The sequence below is a fragment of the Bubalus bubalis genome, chromosome 8 (genome assembly GCF_019923935.1).
Source record: "Bubalus bubalis isolate 160015118507 breed Murrah chromosome 8, NDDB_SH_1, whole genome shotgun sequence".
Classification (NCBI taxonomy): Eukaryota; Metazoa; Chordata; class Mammalia; order Artiodactyla; family Bovidae; genus Bubalus; species Bubalus bubalis.
This window is the reverse complement of record NC_059164.1, coordinates 60387035-60411363: the sequence shown is the minus strand read 5'-3', so window position 1 is coordinate 60411363 and position 24329 is coordinate 60387035. Positions and strand designations below refer to the sequence as shown.

At 42.9% G+C, this 24329-nt stretch overlaps 1 protein-coding gene and 1 long non-coding RNA gene across 9 annotated transcripts in view; one reads left to right on the top strand and one right to left on the bottom strand.

The window, feature by feature from the left end:
• The first annotated feature begins 1895 nt into the window (after nucleotides 1–1895).
• LOC123334726 overlaps nucleotides 1896–24329 on the top strand; it is a 40095-nt gene continuing 17661 nt past the window's right edge. The window contains exons 1-4 of one of the 7 annotated variants that reach the window (XR_006641323.1): nucleotides 1896–2400; nucleotides 17630–17820; nucleotides 18831–18946; nucleotides 19319–19900. This is a non-coding gene — a long non-coding RNA (uncharacterized LOC123334726). The other 6 variants (XR_006641319.1, XR_006641322.1, XR_006641321.1 and 3 more) reach the window with 6 other exon arrangements.
• AOAH (acyloxyacyl hydrolase) overlaps nucleotides 17965–24329 on the bottom strand; it is a 190345-nt gene continuing 183980 nt past the window's right edge. Inside the window, exon 22 of one of the 2 annotated variants that reach the window (XM_006053721.4) lies at nucleotides 17965–19381. In XM_006053721.4, the coding sequence (XP_006053783.2) occupies nucleotides 19253–19381 (129 nt within the window). In that variant the 3' untranslated portion in view covers nucleotides 17965–19252. The remainder of the gene's footprint in view (nucleotides 19382–24329) is intronic. The other variant, XR_006552793.2, reaches the window with a different exon arrangement.

Sequence of the window (24329 nt, the reverse complement as noted above, 5' to 3'; positions counted from 1 at the left end):
TTGCCTCCCTAACCTAGACAGAGACCGCTGGGACCAGCACATGGGGAGACGTTGAGGCCCAGAAACTCAACACAGGACAATGACCAGATTCTCTAAGAGATGCTGACTCCCTTTTCCCTAGGACTCAAAGCCACATGGGGTGGAGGTGGGGGGGTTGGTCAATAGGAGCATGCTTGGTCTGATGAACTCCTTTCTACCCAGGGTCCTGTGAGTTTCCCTGCTACGAGGGGAGAAGGCAACCTGAGCCTCTCTGGTTAAGTGCCTCAGAGGAGAAGTTAGAGGTTTTATTATTATTTTTTAAAATAAATGTATTTATTTTAATTGCAGGATAATTACAAAGTTAGAGTTTTAACAGGGATGCTGGTGTGGAGGGTTGTTACTATTGCTCTAAGCGAGAGTAACACTGGCCTGCGGCAGGAGCTTTTTAATGCTGTTTTGCATATTTAAATATTGTGTGTTTTATTCTACATGCTATTTGTTGTTTTCTCCTTAGTTCCTCCCATCCTTTATTGTCTCAAAAGAGTACCAAGAGCAGGGCTTTAACAGACTGCAGCCTCTTGTCTGCTCAAGGGAAAATGAGTGCAGTGATGTGGACCCAGGACTTGGCTTTGATGCACTCATGACAGGGCTCCTGCTTCTCAGGGTCCAGCTTCTCAGCTGTTGCGTTTGGCATGAGAAACCGAATACACAAAACAGACAATGAGCAGACTACACATAAGAATAGAACTCTGCCCCATGGTCTGCAGCAACCAGTCAAGAAAACCTGCTTATTATCTATAATAAGCAGCCTAGGAAGCAAGTTTGCTATCTAGATTTGTAGAAAGTGGAGCCATATCTCTAGTCACTGTTCCAGGAAGCCAAACAGTAACCTCTGTAACAATCAACCCCAGATGGTCAAGACTTGATTAACAACTGACAGCTTCCCTAACGTCTATCTCCAATTCCGATTTAGGACCAACCTGAGAAAGCTAAACGTGTACTCCTAACCAGTTGTATGTAGGATGCTGTGCTTCTAGGTAGCCTGCCAAAGCTTCCCCGTGCCAGCCACCTCGAATTAGGGCACTGCTGAAGCCTTCCCCTCTTCCCACCATAAAACTTTCCCACTCCTCCGTCTGCCTTTGAGTCTCAGCCAACACAAGTGAAAAATGGTGGCTGACTCCCTTGCTATAGCAATTCTTGAGTAAATTGTCTTTGCCTGTTTCTCATTTGGGTAGCCTTTGTTTATTTCCATGACCACCACAATTTTCCAAATCTCTCTAATTCTCACATCTAACCCAAAGGCAACATTTGAATGCTAAGAAAGATGACTCAAAATATTTATGTCTTTATTATTTACTTGATACACGCAAATACTTTTTGAAGTTTTCTGAGGTGGAGTGAAAGGATTAAAAGTATTTGGATGTTAGGAACCTGCAAGTATATACACGTGAGCATGTATTTTGATTCTTTTTAAATAGTTCCTTATAAAGCTTTTTTATGTATGTTTTCTTGTAATGTATATATGACAATAGGGCTTTCCTGGTGGCTCGGACAGTAAAGAATCTGCCTGCAATGCAGGAGACCTGGGTTTGATCCCTGGGTGGGGAAGATCCCCTGGAGAAGGGAATGGAAAGCCATGCCAGTATTCTTGCCTGGGAAATCCCACGGGCAGAGGAGCCTGGTGGGCTGCAGTCCATGGGGTTGCAAAGAGTCGATATGACTGAGTGACTCACACTTTCACTTTCAAGCATGGCAATATCTCAGTTTATTAGAGTGAATTTACAGAGTTGATTATAGAAATTTTGGAAGGAGTTCAGCACTGGAGGAAGTAACGCTGACTTAATCAAATAACCTCTTTCAGTCTAAGGATTGAATTTGTAGCAGCTGAAAGTGGTACACGAGTACATTTGTAGCTTTAAGTTTCACCAGATGATGGCGCCCATACTTCTCTGATAGGTTTTGCCAAGTTGGTTTGGCATCCTTTCAAGCTGTATCCGAGAGACGTTTTAGAGACTGGTTACCTAAACTGTTAATCAAATTAAGGCCTTTATTATTAATTCAGTTAAAATGAGTGTAAGTGTATAATATCTTCAGAACAATTTATGCCAAAGAATTAAGCAGGCTGAAATGAATGGAAAGCTACTTATTTCCTGTAACTGTACTCACACTTTATATTTAATTTATACAACTTTTAAAAACCAATTTCTACAAGTCAGATCTTTCAACATTTTCATTTTCTTGCCATCTGCTGCTTTGTAAACCAGCCATTTAATATGAAAACTTGCTCAGAAGCTGTACTTTTAATGCACTTGCTAGCTCATCAGGTGATATCTCTAATTGAGCTGTTTGCTCCTCAATTGGGAGGCAGAGTGCAAGTTGCTGGTCTGTTTTCTCGGCTTTCCTGGTGGACTTGAGCCAAAGGTATGGTCATCTTCTTGTTTCCTCTTCCTTGATTCCCTCATTTGTTCAGTGGTGTCTTCTGATCAGGAGTGACCATAATTTTTCCTCCTTAAACTCTGTACCCTGGATACTCATGGGCTGTCTGGAGGTAACAGAAGCCTGTGCTCAGAAACTGTGCTTCTCTCTTGAACATGACCCCAACCTCACTTATATCATACATAGATGTGCTTAGTTCTCAGTTGTGTCTGACTCTTTGCAACTCCATGGACTGTAACCCACCAGGCTCCTCTGTCCATGGGGATTCTCCAGGCAAGAATACTGGAGTGGATTGCTATGCTCCTCCAGGGGATCTTCCCAACCTAGGGATCAAACCTGGGTCTCCCGCATTTCAGGCAGATTCTTTACCACCTGAGTGCATCAGGGAAGCACTTATATGAATCCTCTCACATAAAGCAACCACAATCAGCTCACATAAAGTCTTTCAACATAAGTTAAATCCATACATGGAAGGTCTTGCTGTGCCATGAAGTAGGAATAGGGACTCTATAAAGTACTAATAAAATGAAGATGTCAGATAGGTTCACAATCCCATTTCTGAAATTCTTAGGGCCAGATGTGCTTTGGGATTCAGAATATTTTGAATTTAAAAAGTTAATCTGGTGTGTAAACCACATATTATATAATACTCCAGAAGGGTCTAGGGCAACTCCCCCTAATCAGAACAATAATACTTCTGCAGAGAAACATGAATGTTCTCATTAAGTGGGATGAAGACTAAATGGCCTCAGGTCAGGTCAGCTTTCACTCCCAAATAAGTTAGGAAAAACTTTTGGTTATTTGTGGATTTGAGGAATGTAGATATAAGTGTTGTGGAGTTATATTAGGTGCTTTCCATGTGCTATTTCATTTAAATCTCACAGATGTTCTATGTTAACTGCAGGAATCTGAGAATTTAATTTAATGCAATTTAATTTAAATATTAAATTACTGCTGCTACTGCTACTGCTAAGTCACCTCAGTTGTGTCCGACTCTGTGCGACCCCATAGACGGCAGCCCACCAAGCTCCCCTGTCCCTAGGATTCTCCAGGCAAGAACACTGGAGTGGGTTGCCATTTCCTTCTCCAATGCATGAAAGTGAAAAGTGAAAGTGAAGTCGCTCAGTCATGTCTGACTCTTAGCGACCCCATGGACTGGAGCCCACCAGGCTCCTCCGTCCATGGGATTTTCCAGGCAAGAGTACTGGAGTGGGGTGCCATTGGCTGAGAAGCAATTTAATTTAATGCAATATTAAATGCAAGAATCTGAGACCCAGGAATTGGGGGGGTCAGAGTGGTTAAATAACTTTCCCCAGGTCACACAGCAGAGTCAATGTTCAAATTTTGGCTTTACTCCAAAAGGCAAAATGTTGCATTGTCTCCCAGTTACTAAAAATTTTGAATATTCTAAAATGCTTTAGCTTCCTTGCCAATTTTGAGTTTTCCACCCATATTTTGTGCTAATCTTTATTTTCTTTGGGGTCTGTGACAAAGAATATGATGGCCCAGTGAACTATTTCCACCATGATGGAGAGAGGTAAAGCCCCTCTCTGGCATCTTAAAGGAGCAGCCTTGTTTGGCTGGGAAGCAAACAGTCAACGTTGCAAATGTCAGATTTTCCAGTGATTAGACATTTCCCTTGTGGTCTTGGTCCACACAGCTACTCAGCTTTGACATCATCTGCAATATAACCCAGGATGTAATTAATGCCTTGCACTTTTCTCTGGCAAATGTTGCACCAGCCTGGCCTCCCATAAAGGGATTCTGCTTCTTTGAATGGGGACTGCTAGAAATCATTTGGCTTAATAAAGTTGTCAGCCGGCCAAGGAGGAAGTTTGGCTTTATTCTGTACCTTTTCTCAGGATGGAAATGAATTAAGATAATTGTGTTTTAAAATTATGCTTTCAAGGTAATTCATGAACCATGGTTTTTTTTTTTTTTTTTTTTTTTTGCATCCTAATTATCCTTTTTCTCTTTTCCCTTATGTCTTTCCTTCTTCCAAGTTATGATCCCATTTATACTCTAAAGTTTAGGAGCTTACAGTCTTTTTTTTTTTTTTCCTCTAGTATTTCTTTCTTGTAATTAAACCAATAGCTTAGCAATTGCATAAATGTAAAACTCTTTATATACCTGTAAAAATATTACAATTCACAATAAACTGTGAAATGTTTGAATGGATTCTTCCAGTGACCTTTTATAGACTCTCAAGATTTGTTAGAAAAATGATTCATCGATAGGTGTACATATAACTATATGTTATCCTTAAGGTATTAAAAAATCCTCCTTGACATTTTTATAAAGATTAACAGCAGTTACAGGTATCAGTGCATTCACTAGCTTCCCACCAGTCCATAAAATTTACATACAACGAAGCGCACAAATCACGTTGTACTTTATTGTTTTTTATGTTGTATTTAAAATATATTACCATTTTATTTGTCAATTATTTCTCGATAAAGCTGACCCACTACAATAGGACACAACTTCAAACATGTTTGGATGGTTGTTATTTAAAACAAATAAAAATGGAAATTAACAAGTGTTGGTTGAAGATGTGGAGAAATTGGAAGCTTTGTGCACTGCTGGAAGAAATGTAAAATATTGTAGTCACAGTGAAAAATAGTTCAGTGGCTCCTCAAAAAGTTAAATGTAGAATTATCATATGATCCAGAAATTCTCCACTCCAAAGAATATACTCAAAAGTATTGAAAGCAGAGACTCAGACAGATACTAGTAGGCAAATGTTCCTAGCAGTATTATTCCCAATAACCAAAAGGTGGGAGCAACCCACGTGTACATCAGCAGATGAACAGAATAGCAAAATGTGGTACATGCATACAAGCTGAATATTTTTAGCTCTAAAAAGGGGTAAAATTCTGATACGTGATATAACACGGATGAACCTTGAAAACATGATGCTAAGTGAAATAAGCCAGACACAGAAGGACAAATATTGCATGGTTATAATGAGGTACCTAGAATATGAGGTACATTATATGAGGCACCTAGAATAGGCAAATTCCGAGACAAAAAGTAGAATGGAGGTTACTGGGACTAGGGGGAGGAGGAAATGGGGACTTATTGTTCAATCAGTACAGAGTTTGAGTTTGGGATGATGAAAAATTTCCTAGAAATGGATAGTAGTGATGGTTGCAGACATCATGAATGAATGTACTTATTGCCACTGAATTATACACTTGCTGCTGCTGCTGCTGCTAAGTCGCTTCAGTCGTGTCCGACTCTGTGCGACCCCATAGACGGCAGCCCACCAGGCTCCCCTGTCCCTGGGATTCTCCAGGCAAGAACACTGGAGTGGGTTGCCATTTCCTTCTCCAATGCATGAAAGTGAGAAGCGAAAGTGAAGTCGCTCAGTTGTGTCTGACTCTTCGCGACCCCATGGACTGCAGCCCGCCAGGCTCCTCCGTCCATGGGATTTTCCAGGCAAGAGTACTGGAGTGGGGTGCCATTGCCTTCTCTGCTTAAAAATGGTTAAAATGAACCAACACAATATTGTAAAGCAATTATCCTCTAATTAATAATAAATATTACAAAGTTGAAAATATATATCATTAAATAGAATAAAAATGAAAAGGGCAAAAAGAAGAACGTTTCTAATTATTTCAATTAAAAATATACTTAGGGCTTTATTACATGTATATTTTTATTGAGGTATAATTTACATATAAAATCATATTAGTTTCAGTTTACAACATGATTCAATATATGTATATATCATAGGTGATTACCACAATAAGTCTAGTTAACATCTGTCACCATATCTAGTGGCAGTTTTTTCTTGTGATGGGGACTTTTAAGATCTACTCTTTTAACAACTTCAAGTATACAATGTAGTATTATTAACTATGGTCAGCATGCTGCACTTTCCAAAATGTGGTATAGCTGGTATCATATAATACATACCCTTTTTTTCTTCTTCTTTTTTTTTTTTTGGCTTGTGAGATCTTGGTTCCCCAACCAGGGATTGAACCTGGGCAGTTAAACCACAGAATCCTAAAGCCTCTGTGTAGCTTTTTTGGCAGGGCATTTACCCTATTTGGTGTACTCTGAGATTCTTAGATCTGAGCTTTGATGTCCAACCACTGGACTGCTAGGGAATTCCAATATGTATCCTTTTCAGATTAGCTTCTTTCACTTAGTAAAATACTTTTAAGTTTCTTCCATGTCTCTTCATGGCTCAGTAGCTCATTTTTTAAAGCACTGAATAATATTCCATTGTTTGGTTGTATCACACAGCTAATTTATCTATTCATCTACTGTAGGACATCTTGATTGCTTCCAAGTTCTGGAAATGATGAATAAAGTTGCTATAAACATCCATGTGCAAGTTCTTGTGTGGACCTAAGTTTTCAACTCTTTTGGGAAAATACCAAGAAGTGGGCTTGCTGGACTGTATCATAGAGTATGTTTGGTTGTTTGGTTTTGTAAGAAACTGCCTGTCTTCTCATATAGCTGTATTATTTCATATTCCCAGCAGCAGGGATGAATGAGAGTTCCTGTTACTCCACGTCCTCACCAACATTGGGTGTTGTCAGTATTTTGGATTTTCATCATTAGGTTTTTGGTGGTAACATGTTGTTTTAATTTGCTGTTCCCTAATGACATATGTTGTTGAGAGTCTTTTCATATGCTCACTTACCATTTGTGTATCTTCTTAATTGAAATGTTCAGATTTTGGGTTCATTTTTTTATTTTTATTTTTTTCTTATTGTCAGGTTTTAAGAATTATTTGTATATTTTGGATCACAGTCCTGTATCAGATATATATTTAGTAAATAGGTTCCTCCAGTCTATAACATGTATTCTAATTCTCTTGACAGTGTCATTGAGCAAACATTTTAAATTTTAATGAAGTCCAGCTTATCAATGGTTTTTTTCATGGATTGTGTTGAATCTAAAAAGTCCTGTCAAATGCAAGGTCATCCAGGTTTTCTCCTATGTTATGCTTTATAGTTTTGTGTTTTATGTTTAGGTCTGTGACCCATTTTGAATTAATTTTTGTGACTGTGTAAGGTTTGTGTCTAGATTCATTTTTTTTGCATGTGGGTATCCAGTTATTCCAATACCATTTGCTGTCATTTTCCACTGGCTTCTTTCAGAATTTTTATCTCCTGTTTTCTGCAATTTGAAAATGATGTGACTCTGTGTAGCTTTTTCAGCAGGGCGTTTAGCCTATTTGGTGTACTCTGCAAGTCTTAGGGAGAAGGCAATGGCAACCCACTCCAGTACTCTTGCCTGGAAAATCCCATGGACGGAGGAGCCTGGTAGACTACAATCCATGGGGTCGCGAAGAGTCGGACACTACTGAGCGACTTCACCTTTACTTTTCACTTTCATGCATTGGAGAAGGAAATGGCAACCCACCCCAGTGTTCTTGCCTGGAGAATCCCAGGGATGGCAGAGCCTGGTGGGCTGCTGTCCATGGGTCGCACAGAGTCGGACACGACTGACGCGACTTAGCAGTAGCAGCAGAGTCTTAGATCTGAGCTTTGATGTCTGACATTAATTTGGGGTAAATTCTTAGTCACTGGGCTTCCCTGGTGGCTCAGACAGTAAAGCGTCTGCTTGCAATGTGGGAGACCCAGGTTCAATCCCTGAGTCGGGAAGATCCTTTGGAGAAGGAAAGGGCAACGCACTCCAGTACTCTTGCCTGGAAAATTCTGTGGGCAGAAGAACCTGGTAGGCTACAGTCCATGGGGTCACAAAAGTCAGACACGACTGAGTGACTTCACTTTCTCTCTTTCTTTTCTTTCTTAGTCATTATTGTTTCAAATATTTCTTCTTTTTTTTTTCTCTTTCTTCCCCTGGTATTCCTATTATATATATATTATACCTTTTATAGTTGCCTTACAGTTTTTGTATATTCTGTTCTTTTTGTCCCCATCTTTTTTCTTTAGCCTTTATTTTAAAATTACAGCTATTTTAAATATCCAGTTTGGTAATTGCAACATCCTTGTCATATCTGAATTTTGCATGATGCTTGCTCTGTCTCTTTAAACTGTGGGTTTCTTTTTGTTTTTGCCTTAAGTATGTCTTCTAATTTTTTGTTGAAATCTAGACACAATGTACTCCGTACTAGTTTCCTTGTAGGTTGTAAGATTTCATTCTCTGTATCTGCCTGTCTCTCCAACTTTGGGTGCAGTGGTTTGCTCTGTGACCTCAATTTTCTGGTAGATCTAAGAGGTTTTTAGTTTGCTCAGCTTTTTACTTGTTATTAGGATGGAGTGACAACTTACAAACTCATTATACGCCAGACCAGAAACCAGGAGTCTCTCAGGGCAGTTTCATTTTGTATTTATCCAATTATGATGGAAGTTGAACATACTTTCCTATTTTCCTCTGCATAAGGGGCATTTGATCCTTCTTTAAACTTTTCCACTCATTCTCTGCCAAGTTCAAATTTGAATTATCATTTTCCTTCTTTATTTTTAGGAATTCTTCATATGTTGGGAAGATGATTAGCTCTTTGTGAAATGAATTGAATTCCCTCACCTACATTTTTCCATTTGTCTTTTGACTCTACTTGTGGTATGTGTGCATGCTAGGTTGCTTCAGTTGTGTTGGACTCTTTGCGACCCTATGGACAATAGCCTGCCAGGCTCCTCTGTCCATGGGATTCTCTAGGAAAGAGTACTGGAGTGGGTTGCCATGCCCTCCTTCAGGGAATCTTCCCTACCCAGGGATTGAACCTGCGTCTCTTATGTCTCCTGCATTGGCAGGCAGTTTCTTTGCACTAGCACCACCTGGGAAGCCCACTTATGGTATTTTTTTGCCTTATAAAATGTTTTACTTTTAAAGAAGTAGATTTATAAATGTGTCAGTGTTTCTAGTATGGATTCGAAAAGATTTTGAAATGCATGAAAGTAAAGAAGAATTATTTACTATTATTATTCCAAACACCATCTTCTGCAGCCACTTCTGTCTCCCAAGGGAGTGGCATTCTTTCTCTTCAAAGTAGATTTTTTGGTAATCTCCCTAATGAATCCTGTAATGTGAAAACATAGACCTCAGAGGAGTAAGGTGAGGAGAGGAGAAATAATTTGCTCTGCACAATGAAGTAAAAATTGATACATTTCCAGGGATACTTCAAACAGGGACTCAAGGGAGGAGCTGAGAACTGACCAATATGCTAGGTGGCCAGTGAGCCAGGAGCAGGAGACCAACGGAGGACTTCCAGGTGGGGAGGGCGTTGTTGCAAGGCGGGGTGGGGGATGTGCAGTTTTATGTCCCTGCTATGCTGTGCTACAGTGTACCCCTGCATTACTTCCAACCACAAAGTGCCCACAGACAAGCCAAAATGAAGCGAGGCAGAGGCCCCAAACAAATTTTCAGAGAGGCAGGTGAGAGGCTGCAGCCAGGGTGACTCAGAAGTTACTCAGGAGACAAATTCTTTCCCCCAAATAGCCTAGAGCCATCATTTGCCAAACTTGGTTATACATTAGAATCACTAGCAGGAGGTTTTCAGAACCACAAACGCCTGGATTTCACCCAGACCAATTAAATGAGAGGCTCTGTAGGTGGGACCCAAGCTTCAGGAGGCTTTAGAAAGTTTCCCAGGTGATTCTGACATACAACCAGGGTTGAAAACTGCTGTTCTAGGTCAGTGCTTCCCAAACTATTTCAAGTATGCAAATAAATCATCCAAGAATAGTTATAATTCAATTACAAATCATTAGCAGGTGGCCCAAGATCTTGCATTTTTAACAAGCTTCTGGTTGATGCTGATGATGCTGGTCTGAAAACCATGTTTCAAGTAGCAGGGGATGGAGGTAATTGACATGTGGGTTACTGGTAGTGCTCAGTTGCCTTCCAGGGGGTTCTAATTTACCCTGAGTTGAGACTGCTACTTTTCCTATATCTACCTTCCCTTCTCTCCTGATAGTAAACTCCTTATTTTCAGCTGCACACTTGGTTAGATAGAATTTTTAGCTTTTAGCTGTCTTCAGAGCTGGCATACTAACGCTTGGCATACTAAGGTATGAGTAGAAGTTATCTTCCAGGGAGGAGATGTGGCTGATCCTCTTCTCGCCCTTCTTCCCACTGGCCCAGGAGCAGTTCAGGCAGCAGTTGCTCAGGAAACCTTTCTGAACTGAGTGGAAGCTACATGCTGAAGATGGCAGTGAAAAGAGAGAAGGAGCCTGGGTACCTGGCAACACAGAGTCTCGTTCCAGCCTGGTGCCACCTACCACTGCGAGTCTCTTATGTGAGAAATAACCTTCTTTATTTTAGCAGACTCAGGTTTTGGACATCCTGGCTCTTTTTTGTATATTTAAAAAATTTATTTAGCTGCACCGGGTCTTAGTTGTGGCATGTGGGATCCAGTTCTCTGACCAGGGAATGGACCTGGGCCCCCTGCGTTGGTAGCATGGAGTCTTAGCCACTGGACCACCAGAGAATTCCCCTAACCTCTCTTTTTAAGGCATTATTCTTTGGGGTTTCACTCATAAGCAACTGAACCTTGTCCTAGAGATCCTTATGCCTTCTGGCAGATTGTGTGTCTGTTCTGTATCTTCCCATCCATGACAAAGACGAGGTGAGCTGAATCTTGAAGAACAAGCAGGAGTGTTCCAGTGAGAGAAAGGCCGGAAGGCTGAGGAGAGAGCAGATTGAAAGACATGGAACTGCGAGAGGGCTTGGCCCGAGTTCGCGTCACTGTTGCTGTAGAACAGCCCCCTGGAAAACTCAGAGGCTTGAAATGAAAAGATATCCCATGATTCTGTGGGTTGGCTGGGCTCCTTGCAGTCTTGCCTGGGAATGCCTGTCCAGCTGCATCCAGCTGGTGGAGGGCTGGTCTAGGAGGTCCAGGAAATCCTCTTTCACACCTGTGAGGCCTTGGTGTAGGCTGGGGGCACCTTAGATCTTCTCCCTGTGACCTCTCTCTTCCACATGGTGTCTCATCCCGCAGGGCTTCCCTCGTAGCAGCATAACCTTGACCATGCAAAGTGATTCTGAGACCTAAGAGGTGAAAGTGGCAGCTTGTCCTCCATAGTGTTAGGCCTGGATGTGGCTGGCCCGCCTGCACCTCCTCCTCTGGGCTGGGCTGGCTTGCAGGGTGGGGATAGGGGCTATGTCTCCGTGGAAGGAGTGGCAGGGAGGGCAGCCGGTAGAGACTTACCCACTGCCTGTGCTTGTAGTGACAAGTTCCCTGCAGCTGGGATGTAGGCTAAAAGAAACCGGCAGGAAAAGATGAGCCTGTAGAGGCCCAGGCTGTGTCTGTTGATGAGTTCTGCCTTCCTCTATAGACAAAGCAGACTCCAGCCTGTGTGGTGGCCACACCCTGGCTAGAGAGACAATGAGAGCAAGTGTTGATCAACCACTCACAATAAAGGCGGGCTTACCTCGTGGCTAACAGCACGGAGCCTGGAGCCAGATGGCCTGGCTTCAGAGTCCTGATTCATCATATATTAGCTGTGCAATCTCCATCTAGTTACTTAATTACTCTCTGTTTCTGTTTCCCTCTCTAAAAAAACGGATAATCATGGCAGACCTGCCTTATATCATTGTAAGGACTAAGTGAGATAATACATGTCACATTGCCCTCTGTAAGCATCCGCTCTTGTCCTTAATATTCTCAATAACTCTGGGAAACAGGTGTTAATGCTCTCATTTGGAAGAGAAGTAACTGAGGGACCAGAAGCTTAAACAAGATTCAAACCCAGACAAGTGATTCCAAAACCTGTTGCTTCCTGAAATTCCCACTGGTTGTGCTTTGATGTGTCCCCCAGCTCCAGGAGACGGCAGGATGGTGTTTTGTCCTTATCATGGAGTTATATGAGCCTGGAGTCTCCACTTATTATTCCTCAAAAGCTCTCTGCTCCCTTAGCAGCCTTGCTCAGTGTCCAGGCTCGGGTTGATGTTTGCAGAGGTACCATGTGGAGATCACTGTGAAAATACTAACACCTGGGTTTTTTTTTCTGAGCCTGTGCCAAGTGTGCATCTCAGAGGGTAGAGTCCTCAGGGGGAGACTGAAAGTCTCCTGGGTTGGAAGCTGCCTTGAGCATGGGCCACCACAGAAGCCCTTGGTGCACCCTCTTGCCCATCTTTCTGCCGCAGTTTATTGACTGCAGCTTTGTGAACCCGTGAGTTACATTTGCAGCGCTCTGAGGCTGAAAGGGTTCCTATAAATGGTCCACGTAATTAAGTATAAACAAAGCAGCCAGCCAGGAGCACAATGCCCAAAGAAATCCTTAGCAAACCTCATTGTGTTCTCTTTATTTCTCCTCCCGTTTCTATCCATCCAAGAGCTTCAAAAGTGTAATCCTCTTTAATGACAGATTCATGATGATGAGGCTCTTATTTTTTGGTATTGCAGTTTTAAGAAGTGACCCAGAAACAAGCTTTTAAAGCAAGCTTTTAAACCCACCCCTAACTCCTTTACCCCAAGCAAAGGACCAGATTAAAAGAGCCCTGGCTTATATGAATATTTATGCTAGACCCTCTACCAGATCAGATTTGAGGAGTTCATCCTGCTAAGCAAACACAGATTCTATACTCAGCTTTAATGAGGAAACTGACATGTTAGTAGCATATTGATGCATTCATTTATCAGGAAATCTATATATTTGTCTCAGGGCCTAGGAGAAATGCTGCCTTAGTCATTTTTAGTTCTACCAGGAAAGCTTTTGATGCAATAAGAGGAATTCCAAAGACATCCCACTTTACTCAAGAGATGAGGAGTGGGGGTTCTAGTCTAAATATACCTGGGAAATTCTCTCTTGATACTGCTGGTGAGGGTGTTAGAGGTTAATTCCTTTTAATAGCATCTTCCAAGGTGTTTCTGTAGAGCATGATGACCACAGAGTGTTAATAGCTCTCCTTTGAGGAGAAGGGGCTCTCGGTCAAAAATGTTGGGTAAATGATGAGCTAAACAGATCTTTTTACTGTAGAACTTTCACCCTGTGACTTCCCAAGAAGCAGATAAATTCTGCTGTGCCCCCAGACATTTTAGACTGTGGAGTTCTTCCTTCTCAAAGCAGAACATCCCAGAATATATGACTTTGTATGTGTCATGCAGCCCCTTGGCAGGCTGGGGAAGCTGGAGATCCTTTCTCAGAATAACATTTTTAATTGCAAACACAAAGGATTACAAAAAGAAACCCTTCGTATCGAAATGAAAGTATCACAGTACTAAAAATATTTTGAAATATTTAAAAATGGGCGTCCATTATTGGGGTATAGCCGATTAACAGTGTTGTGGTACTTTCAGATGAACAGTGAAGGGACGCAGCCATGCATATGCATGTACCCATTCTTCCCATATGTACTTCTTTTACAATGGATCGAATAACTACAGGTATTTCAAAGTACTGATGGCCATAAATGATATTTCAAGATATGGTCATTCCTCATTATTCACAAATTCTGGATATGTAAATTCACATACTGGCTAAAATTTATTTGTAACCTCCTGATTAACACTCAGGACATTTTTGTGGTCATTCGAGCAACGAGAAATTTCCATCACCTAACCTGCATGTTCCCATTGCTGAGATTGAAAAAGGCAGGACTTTAACTTCTTGTTTCAGTTCTCACACTGAAAACAAGAGTCCTTTCTACAACGTATTTACTGCCTCATTTTGGTCATGTTTATGCTTTCTGTTGGTGATTCCACTGTTTAAAATAGTCCTTGAGTGCAGAGCTGAAGCGCTTCATTGTGTGCTTAAGTGCAGGAGACCAAGATGTGCCTTATGAAGAAAATAGATTAAGCTTCATTCAGATGTGAGCTCTAGGGCTGTTGGCTGTGAGTTCAATGTCAATCAATAAACTATAAATTTAAAAAGGTGTCTTTAAACAAAAACCACACATTAAAAAAAGATTATATATTGATTGATTGACTGTGATGCTGTGACCAGATCCTCACAGGTATGTAACCCTGTATGTCCCCTAGGACCAGCAGTTCAGCATTTGCTAATTCAGTGTCCAAGGTGACTATAGAACATAACTGTCCCGAGTAACGGAGAAGGCAATGGCACCCCACTCCAGTACTTTTGCCTAGAAAATCCCATGGACGGAGGAGCCTGGTAGGCTGCAGTCCATGGGGTCGCGAAGAGTCAGACATGACTGAGCGACTTCACTTTCACTTTTCACTTTCATGCATTGGAGAAGGAAATGGCAACCCACTCCAGTGTTCTTGCCTGGAGAATCCCAGGGACGGGGAAGCCTGGTGGGCTGCCGTCTATGGGGTCGCACAGAGTCAGACACGACTGAAGTGACTTAGCAGCAGTAGCAGTCCCGAGTAATGAAAATTGATTGCATCTGCAACAAAGTGATGTGAAAATATTTGTGATCGACTGCTAACAATACAGCTATAAACATACAGTGTTTTGTTGCCCCATTCATAATTAAAGGAAATGGTGAATTTTACCCAGAGGGTACTACAAACATTTTTCCCATTCAAGTTCAAAGGCCCTCTTAATTCTGGAAGAGGGTGGTTCCCATAGACTGCAGTTCAGAATCCATTCTCTTGTGGGACTAACTCAGGGAGAGGGTGGAGTGGCGTAGCTGCTGCAAATTCCTGGGGGCTCTGGTCCCATGATGTGCATGCATGCTAAGCCACCTCAATGGTGTCCAACTGTTTGCAACCCTATGGACTGTAGTCTGCCAGGCTCCACTGTCCATGGGGTTCTCCAGGCAAGAATACTAGAGTGGGTTGCCATGCCCTCCTCCAGGGATCTTCCCTACCCAGAGATTGAACCCACATCTCTTATGTTTCCTGCATTGTTGCATATCAATACAAATCTCAGATAAGATTTTTTTAATTGATTTGCTCTTGCTTGGGGTCTGATTTTATTTTTCCACGAGAGCCTGAACCCAAAAGGCTCTACCAAATGAAAAATGCCCAGGAAGTGGGGATAGAAGTTCTTGATAATTATTTATGTGGAAAATGAGGAACCAAATTTCAGTAGCAAAAGGTGAGAGAAGTCTTTGATCTGAACAAAAGAGAAACAAATTACAATATAGTATTGGGGTGTTTAGATGAAGATCATGCCTCCCCACCAAGGGGGCCCAGAAAGGAAAGCATTCCCTGTGTTGATTGCTTTTCTTTTTTACCTTTCTCACCAAAAGGAGAGTGATTCAATGGGACTAACTCAAATGTGGCAGAAAAATGCTCCTTTTTTTTGCCTAAATAGCAAGATATAAGGAAATGTATCCTGAAGAGCAACTAATATCTCATTCATTCTTTCACTCAGTAGTACTTATCGAGCACCTCTTCATGGACAGGTATTGTTGTCGGGCTCTGCATACAGAGTGCACCTGACTGGCCAGGTTCTCATCTCGTGGAGCTTCTGTTCAGGTTCAGGTCCTTGTCTCTAGGAGGTCACTCCCGGATGGGGGAAGGGCATGGAGAGGGGTGCCAGCCACACCAAGAAAGGGGTGCCTCTCAGAGGGCAGCACCCACATACTACGATTCTGAAAAATCAGAGGCTGACAATAGTAGCTCAAGGGGATACCAGTACAGAAATAGGGGATAGAAGCTGTCCCCCATGGCTCCACGATAAATTCTGGACACGCAGAAGTCATCAGACGTACATACAACACCTTACAAGGACAGGATATCTCCAAGCCAGAGAGAAAGCCACAGTTGGATCTCAAAGAAAGAACATGTCTGGATTAGAGCATATAGAGCATGCCCTAAGTGGACATGCCTCAGTCTGGGCTCCCAATCCAGGGGAGTGGACCTGACTTGGGAGTCCAGTTCTTGTGGAGACAGTAGTGATACCTAGTATTTATTTTGTGCAGTATTTGTGAGAAAGGAATACCATCTTCTCCCATCCTTTGGCTTCTTGGTGCTGTGCCCAGGAAGGAGGCCAGGGCTCAGAACCCAGGGGCCTCCATTCTCCTATCTGAACTGGTTCACATGGAGAATGAGAAAGATGGAACTGGTTAAATAATCCCTAAGGTGGGAGTTCAGTCTCTTAAGAGAATTTAAACAGGAAAAAGGAGCAAGGACAAAGATGACATCTGGGGTGGGAGACAGGAGGTGATCAGACTCAGGACAATCCTCCCTGGGAACCCCCTCCTGGGACCCTCTAAGTCTCCCTATACCCTTTCTAGTTTACCCCAATAAAATAACTCTATTCCTTCAGGGCCTTCTGGAAAAAGATCAAGGCCTAAAATGAATTCTCCATGCCCCCAACAACAGCAAAAGCAATACAAGATGATCAACTTCACTGGTACTCTGGGAAATAAAAATTAGAATAGCAATGAAGTAACTTGGAAGCATTTTAAACAGAAGGGATTGAATAGAATTCTTTCTAAATGAATACAAAATTTTAGTGCAGTGTTCTCTGGGTATATTTTGAGACTGAATGATTTAGATTTCAGATTTAAAAAAACAATAACAAAACAACACGAGTGTTGGTATTTTAGTGCTTAGAAGTAAGATGAAATGTTGAAACATCAGAACCAGGAGGAGACAGGTATACCAGGTGTCCACAGTCCAACACCTCACATCTTTAATCTATTCTCCAAGTTCTCTTGTAGCTCAGTGGGTAAAGAATCTGCCTGCAATGCCGGAGTCTGCCTGCAATGCAGGAGACCTGATTTCAATTCCTGGGTCCTGAAGATCCCCTGGAGAAGGAAATGGCAACCCATTCCAGTATTCTCGCCTGGAAAATCTCATGGACAGAGGAGCCTGGTGGGCTCCAGTCCATGGGGTCGCAAGAGTTGCACACAACTTAGCAACTAAACCACCACCACAGCCCAACACCTCACATCTTTATTCTCCAAGTTTGTATTTCCTGCTTCAAACAAGCAGCCTCCTGAGGGCTTGTTGGTCCCCTGCTGATCTACCTCCTGAGGACATGTTCTGGTCGTTCTGAGCCAAGGATCCTACTCAGGTGACAGAAATTAATGGGTTGACAATATTTTAAGTGTGTTGGCCCTCCAAACTGAAGCTCACACAGACCTGGCAGATTAATCTTGTGAGCAGAGATGGATTTACCATAAATCTAAGAAAGATTAAGTTTTAGAGTTTCTTCCAAAGCCCTGGAAGGGGCCCCAACAATGAGTTCACAGGGTCCATTGCTTTGTAAAACTGGCAAAAGTAAGGTATTTTAAACACAATTGCTTCCTCTCTGTCACAATTTCCCTTTTATCTGGTGGCTCTGGAAAAGCCATGGGAATTTTGGGGAAGTTGAAACGGAGATCCATTTAGGTTGCACCGTGTGTGTGGTTAGCTGTTATTTCTGTGCAGGTTACTGCCAGCCATCCTGGGGCAGGAAGGACTTCCAGATATGCTCCTACTGTCCACCAGCATGGAGACAAAGTGCAGGGCTGGTGGTCAGATCACAGGAGAAAGTGAACTACAGCTCCTGGCATGGGAAGTGTGTGGATCATGGAGGAGAAATGAGGTGTGAAACGCACAAAGCTGGGAGCTAGTCTGGGGTAAGGTCTTCCAGTTATGGATATGATGACTGCAAGATGTGGTTCAGGCTGGTGCCTGGACAAAATAGAAGCGTCTCCCTATCAGGAATAAACAAATAAATTAAAAATAGTAAAGTAATAAAGCATACACAATTATACACATACTGTCATTATAATTTCATCTTTATTAAGACAAAAATTTGGGTGCAGGCGGTTTATTTGGGGAGTGATCCGCAAAAGTGGGAAAGGAGAAGTGAGGAGAGTGACACAAAGAAGGAAGAAGAGTCATGTAGGGCGGAGGCTCCTGTGAGCAAAGAAGGCTGATTCTGTCGAGATCCCCTGAGAAGCACACAGAGTATATTCCCAAACTGAGCACTAAACGGAGAGGCTGGAGCCTTTATTCCCCGGCCCCTGAGAACCCTGGCCAGAACTGGCCCACACTCTGGGCTGTGCCAAGCAAGCTCCTGAGGGCAGAACGTAGAAGGGCAGGCCTGCTCTGAGGTGGAGAGCTGGCAGCACCCAGACTCTGAGCCCCATCTCCATCAGCGCCGGGAAGTGCCACATGGGTGAGAAGGATGTGCAATAGAATCTATCAGAATTCTTGTATGTGTGCTCATATGAACACAAAGCTTTACCAGCACTACAGATAGGGTGTGTGTCTTTAATGACTCCTCCACAAAAGAAATCTGATCAAGGTCTTCCCAGTTGGAAAACCATCCTAGAAATTTACACAGCTTTACCAGTGATGAGTTGTGTAGCTGAAAGAAACTCTTCTAAACTATCAATAATAAGAAAAAAAATTTCTGTTCTATCTATAAACAATCATATTACAAAATTATTATTATAGAAAGAAGTAATCAGATTATGTAGCCAAAGAATGTAAGAAAATCTTTTAAAGAAACAAAAGTTGTCATTTTTTCCCTAGATTTTGTGGCGCTTATATTTGTTGACTTCTAAAAATTTGTAATTTGTTGTGATTTCTTCTCTCATTCTAAGTAAGTATTTAAGTTGTACCTAATTTTATGTTGTAGTTGCATGTTCTGGTGTGAGAGGCCTTGGCAGCCAGCCAGCAGCCTTCTTGGGAAGAGCCATCTTTAAGGAGTCAGCCACAGAAGGAGGGTCACTTCCTGACACACCAAGACCCTGGGTAAGTTGCTGAACGTCACTCAAGCAGAGTTCTTATTTATTTTTTAGAACAACTAGCCATTCAAGGGTGCAGACAGATACTCTGTCACTCAGAATGGCACCCAAAGCACTTCATTCGGGGTCATTTGAGGGTTACTGGGGCACTGATCCTGGAAGCACAGAGTCATACCATTATTTAGATGAACTCTTAAATGAGAGATGCTGCTATAGAGGGCCCTGCAAGTTTGTGACAGGCAGCCCCTATAACCGTTTGCTGAATGAGTTTACCCAAGTTGCTGCCTCCCCAAAAGCATATGTCCTTGGGGCCTCAGTGCCCTCCTTGGTCTCCAAACACCTGCTCAATCTGGGGATTGAATGGATTCTCCTTTCCCAGGACGTGGGGCCACTGGTGCTGCATCTTCTTCCAGAAGTGATCTGCCAACAGCTGTGAAACCACCTGCAAGCAAGAACCCAAAGGAAAAGGAAAAGGGGGATTATACCAAAGTAAAGAACTTATCGGCAAGATTTACTCTATTCTTTGAGTGGTGGACAGACCTTAGGCTGGCTCCCAAGGATTCCTACCTTTGAAGTGCGTGGAACCTATCACCCGGTTCTAAGCAGCAGAGCACAATAAAGGATGTCCTTTCAGTGACTGTATCGCGTTATCTATGACTCTGCTTTGCTGGCAGACTTGCTCTCGAGACCCTCTTTGCTGGACTGATGAAGTTAGAAGCCATGTTGGGAAGCCACATGGCAGGGAACAGAGGGTGGCCTCTAACTCACATCTAGTAAGAAGTTGGGCCTTCAGTCCTACAGCCACAAGGAAATAAAGTCTGCCAACAACCCAAGTGGGTATGGAATCAAATCTTCCCCAGTTGAGTCTCCAAGTGAGAACATAGATGTTAGTCTGTGAAATCCTAAGCAGGGAGCCCAGTGAAACTTTGCCAGTACTTCTGACCCACAGAAACTGAACCAAGTATGTATTGTTTTAAGCTGCTACCTTTGTGGAAATTTGTATTTGGTAATAGACAGCAAATATTCTTTCTCAGAAAGCCATTTATTCACTTACCTGTGGACAGCTAACACTTACTACAGGCCTAAGGCTTGGGTTTTGGAGATAAACAGGATGAATCCTTTCTTCAAGGAACTCCCAGTCTAGTGAGGGACTGAGACATACCGAATGATGCTACCACAGCCATAGGGAGGGCTGTGAGGGGTGCTGGCAACTCTGCTGGGTGGGAGGAAAGGATAGGTCCTCTCTGCAGAGTGTGATAGCTGAGCTGAATTTTCAAGGAGGAACTCACCAGATGGATCAAGAGGGAAGTAGTGTACATGATGGAGGATGCAGCACACACAAAAGCTCAGAGGCACAGAAGAGAATGGCCCATAGGTGGGGACCCGGGGTGCCTGGGACATGAGGCTGAATAGGTGCCCTGGCAGCATGAAGAGTGTGGCTGGAGTGCCAGGGTGAGGAACGTACAGGCTTAACTCACAGGTCTGTCCCTGGCTCTCCCAGCCCAGTGCCCACTCCCTGGTTCCATTGTTGTATGTCCCTTTATTCACAGTGTCACCAGGATCCATTCTTGGTGTTCAGTCCTCTGGCCTGTCATTAACATGTCTTTGATGAGGAGTCTTTCTCTGCAGATAATGCCTTCATTTAGCAAATGGGGCTTGGACAAGCCTTCAGGCCCCAGATGGCTACATCTCCCTGGGGTTGGGTAGGGGGTGGTTAAAGCTGAATGAATAGAGGAATGTGATTGCTGAAGGCTTCAGAGGGGAACATATTGTTCAGCGCGGATGCTCAGTGATGTCCCTGACTTATTCAGAAGCACATGGACATTGTCTTCAAAGGGCACATCCTGTTCATCTTGCCAGTAAGCAGTGCTGCCAGCTCCCTGTGGATGTGTGAAGCCCTCTTCTGCTCTCTGGGCTGAAATTCTCTCATTTGCAAAATGAGTGAATGATCTGATGACTTATCTGGGTCTAAATTGTGCATAAGATTTTAGCACTTAGAAAAAAACTAGAACTGGTTGAGTCGAGATATTAAACATCCTTGGTATTTTAATACATTCTGAGCCTTCTGAGGTGAATCCCAAATTCCATCCATCCACCAATGTAACCTTGATTATTTCTTTGTGGTGTCTAACACATACACACCCCACCTGCCACTACCACATACAACATGAACCACACACACACACACACACACACTCAGACCTCAAGAGGCTGTCAGGCCAGCAGGTTTACTGGAAGATCTGATCATCTCTCACACACTAAAGCAGTCAGTGTTTTTTCAAAAGACAGGACTGGTTTCAGACTGTTTTTCCTGCCACTTCTCAACAGAGCAGCCTCCTTCCAGGTCTGTGGAAAATTATGGGTTCTTACTTTTTGGTTTTTGCATTTTCCCTTGATATACCTAAGCAGTCTTCCTAATAATTAAGTGGTACCAAGGTATTTGTGGTCGTTTATTTCCCAGTCTGAATTAGTAAGAGAGGAGATGGGGATGAGGATAAGTGGAGGAAAGTTGAAAGGAAAGAACTCAGATTTGAGTATGGGCAGCTGTTTGGTTTGAAAGCAATTAGTTGGCTGTCACTCTAATGGAGATTAAAATATTCATGAGTATGCACTGCTGATATTTTGGATCTAAAATGAGAGTGGCAACATTATTACTAAACTAGACATTTGTGATAAAATGACCCACTATAATTATTCATTTGTCTGAGAAACGTGTACTGAGCACCTACCATGAGCTTCTGAAAACCAACCTTCTCTGGTAACTCCCATGATACACTTCTCAGGACAAGGCTCAGCTATCCTTATTACCCCGGATGAGCTGGTCCTTGAACACAAATATCTTTTGTGCTTCCCTACTCACAATTTAAAATATTAATGCAATACCTATTCAGTTGAGAAAAAATTTAAAAGACAGTTAAACACAAAGAAAAACAGGATACAACACGTCTTAGCTGAATAGAGTCACTGTTAGCATTGAGCCTTTCTGAGCCACACACACGCACACACACACATACATACACTGGATCCCTCTGTAAATACTTTATAATCTGCTCTTTTTGAGGAATAATTTACACACAGGAAAATTAACTCTTTTTGGTAAACAGTTCCATGAGTATTGACAGATGCATTCAGTTGAGTAATCATCCCACCAATCTTTAATCTGCTTTTATTAATTCGTTCTATATTACAAACCTATTTCCATGTCACTGAAAGTAGATCTCTATCGTCTTTATTCATGGCACTATACTCCATCAGATAGATGTAAGCTAATTTATTTCACCGATAGAGATTCTTGCCACACATTTCCCTGACATCTGTCCTCAGGACGGGTAGAGACAGTTTCCTGCTGCCAGTGCGTACAACATCTGCAGCCCAGGGTGGGTTCACAGGCCGCTTCATTCACTACCCCTGCTAGACACATGCACGGAATGAAACTGGTCCAGCGGAAAGCTAGGGACGTAGGGTCCTGGGTAAGTGGAATATTGTGGTGAACAGGGTCAGGCTCTTCCTTGTCTCTTCCTCAGCAGTGACTCAGCTGCCTGTGCTCTCGCAGGGCCCAAGCTGCAGAGTCCAGATGGTTGCCACAGAGCGCTGCTGCTCTTGTCCAGGTGCCACTCAGTCCTAGCAGTGTGGCCCTTACTCTGGGTGAGTCCATATCAGATGGGCACTGGTGCCGGTCTGCAGGCCGCCCTGCAGCCCCAGTGCTTAGGTGGGGCACTGTCACCCACTCATCTGCCTGCTGCAGAAGCCCTCATGCTGGCAAAACCATGTGATGGCTGTTTCCTCTTTGAAAAGTTTGCAAAGTTTCCCACTGCAAAGTTTCCTCTTTGAAACTCTCACAGAAGGGGTGACCAAGCAGGGTAACTTAACCTCCCATTGTTTTATGTATTTCAGTGAGCAGCTTTTTCAGTTTTTACTTGCAGCCTTTGCTCTCTCTAGGATTGGGGCATGAGTCCATGGAGAGGGGAGTTGGAGGGTGGGGACTTGATGCTGTTTCTTGATTCAGTCCTTGGTGACAGCCATCATGTGATTTTTAGAATTGTTTTCCCTTCTGATGACAAGTTAAAATTGAGCCACATTTCTTTGCCTAACCGTATTTGTACTTATGATGAGTCCTTCCCAGGCAGTACTGGTCCTCCAGGCAAATACACCATGCCAGATTCAGCCCACATGCTCATGATCTGCTCACATATGCAGACATGATAGAAGCCCAGCAGTGCTCATAGCTGGACATCATCTGAGATTCCTCCACACTCCCACTTCAGAAGATATTTGTATATACTTTGTTCAGTTCAGTTCAGTCGCTCAGTCGTGTCTGACTCTTTGCGACCCCATGAATCGCAGCATGCCAGGCCTCCCTGTCCATCACCAACTCCTGGAGTTCACCCAGACTCACGTCCATCGAGTCAGTGATGCCATCCAGCCATCTCATCCTCTGTCGTCCCCTTCTCCTCCTGCCCCCAATCCCTCCCAGCATCAGAGTCTTTTCCAATGAGTCAACTCTTCGCATGAGGTGGCCAAAGTACTGGAGTTTCAGCTTTAGCATCATTCCTTCCAAAGAAATCCCAGGGCTGATCTCCTTCAGAATGGACTGGTTGGCTCTCCTTACAGTCCAAGGGGCTCTCAAGAGTCTTCTCCAACACCGCAGTTCAAAAGCATCAATTCTTCGGCACTCAGCCTTCTTCACAGTCCAACTCTCACATCCATACATGACCACAGGAAAAACCATAGCCTTGACTAGACGGACCTTTGTTGGCAAAGTAATGTCTCTGCTTTTCAATATGCTATCTAGGTTAGTCATAACTTTCCCTCCAAGGAGTAAGCGTCTTTTAATTTCATGGCTTCAGTCTCCATCTGCAGTGATTTTGGACCCCCCCAAAAATAAAGTCTGACACTGTTTCCACTGTTTCCCCATCTATTTCCCATGAAGTGATGGGACCGGATGCCATGATCTTTGTTTTCTGAATGTTGAGCTTTAAGCCAACTTTTTCACTCTCCACTTTCACTTTCATCAAGAGGCTTTTGAGTTCCTCTTCACTTTCTGCCATAAGAGTGGTGTCATCTGCATATCTGAGATTATTGATATTTCTCCCGGCAATCTTGATTCCAGCTTGTGTTTCTTCCAGTCCAGCGTTTCTCATGATGGCATATTGAGTGCATATATAAGTTAAATAAGCAGGGTGACAATATACAGCCTTGACGTACTCCTTTTCCTCTTTGGAACCAGTCTGTTGTTCCATGTCCAGTTCTAACTGTTGCTTCCTGATCTGCATACAGATTTCTCAAAAGGCAGGTCAGGTGGTCTGGTATTCCCATCTCTTTCAGAATTTTCCACAGTTTATTGTGATCCACACAGTCAAAGGCTTTGGCATAGTCAATAAAGCACAAAT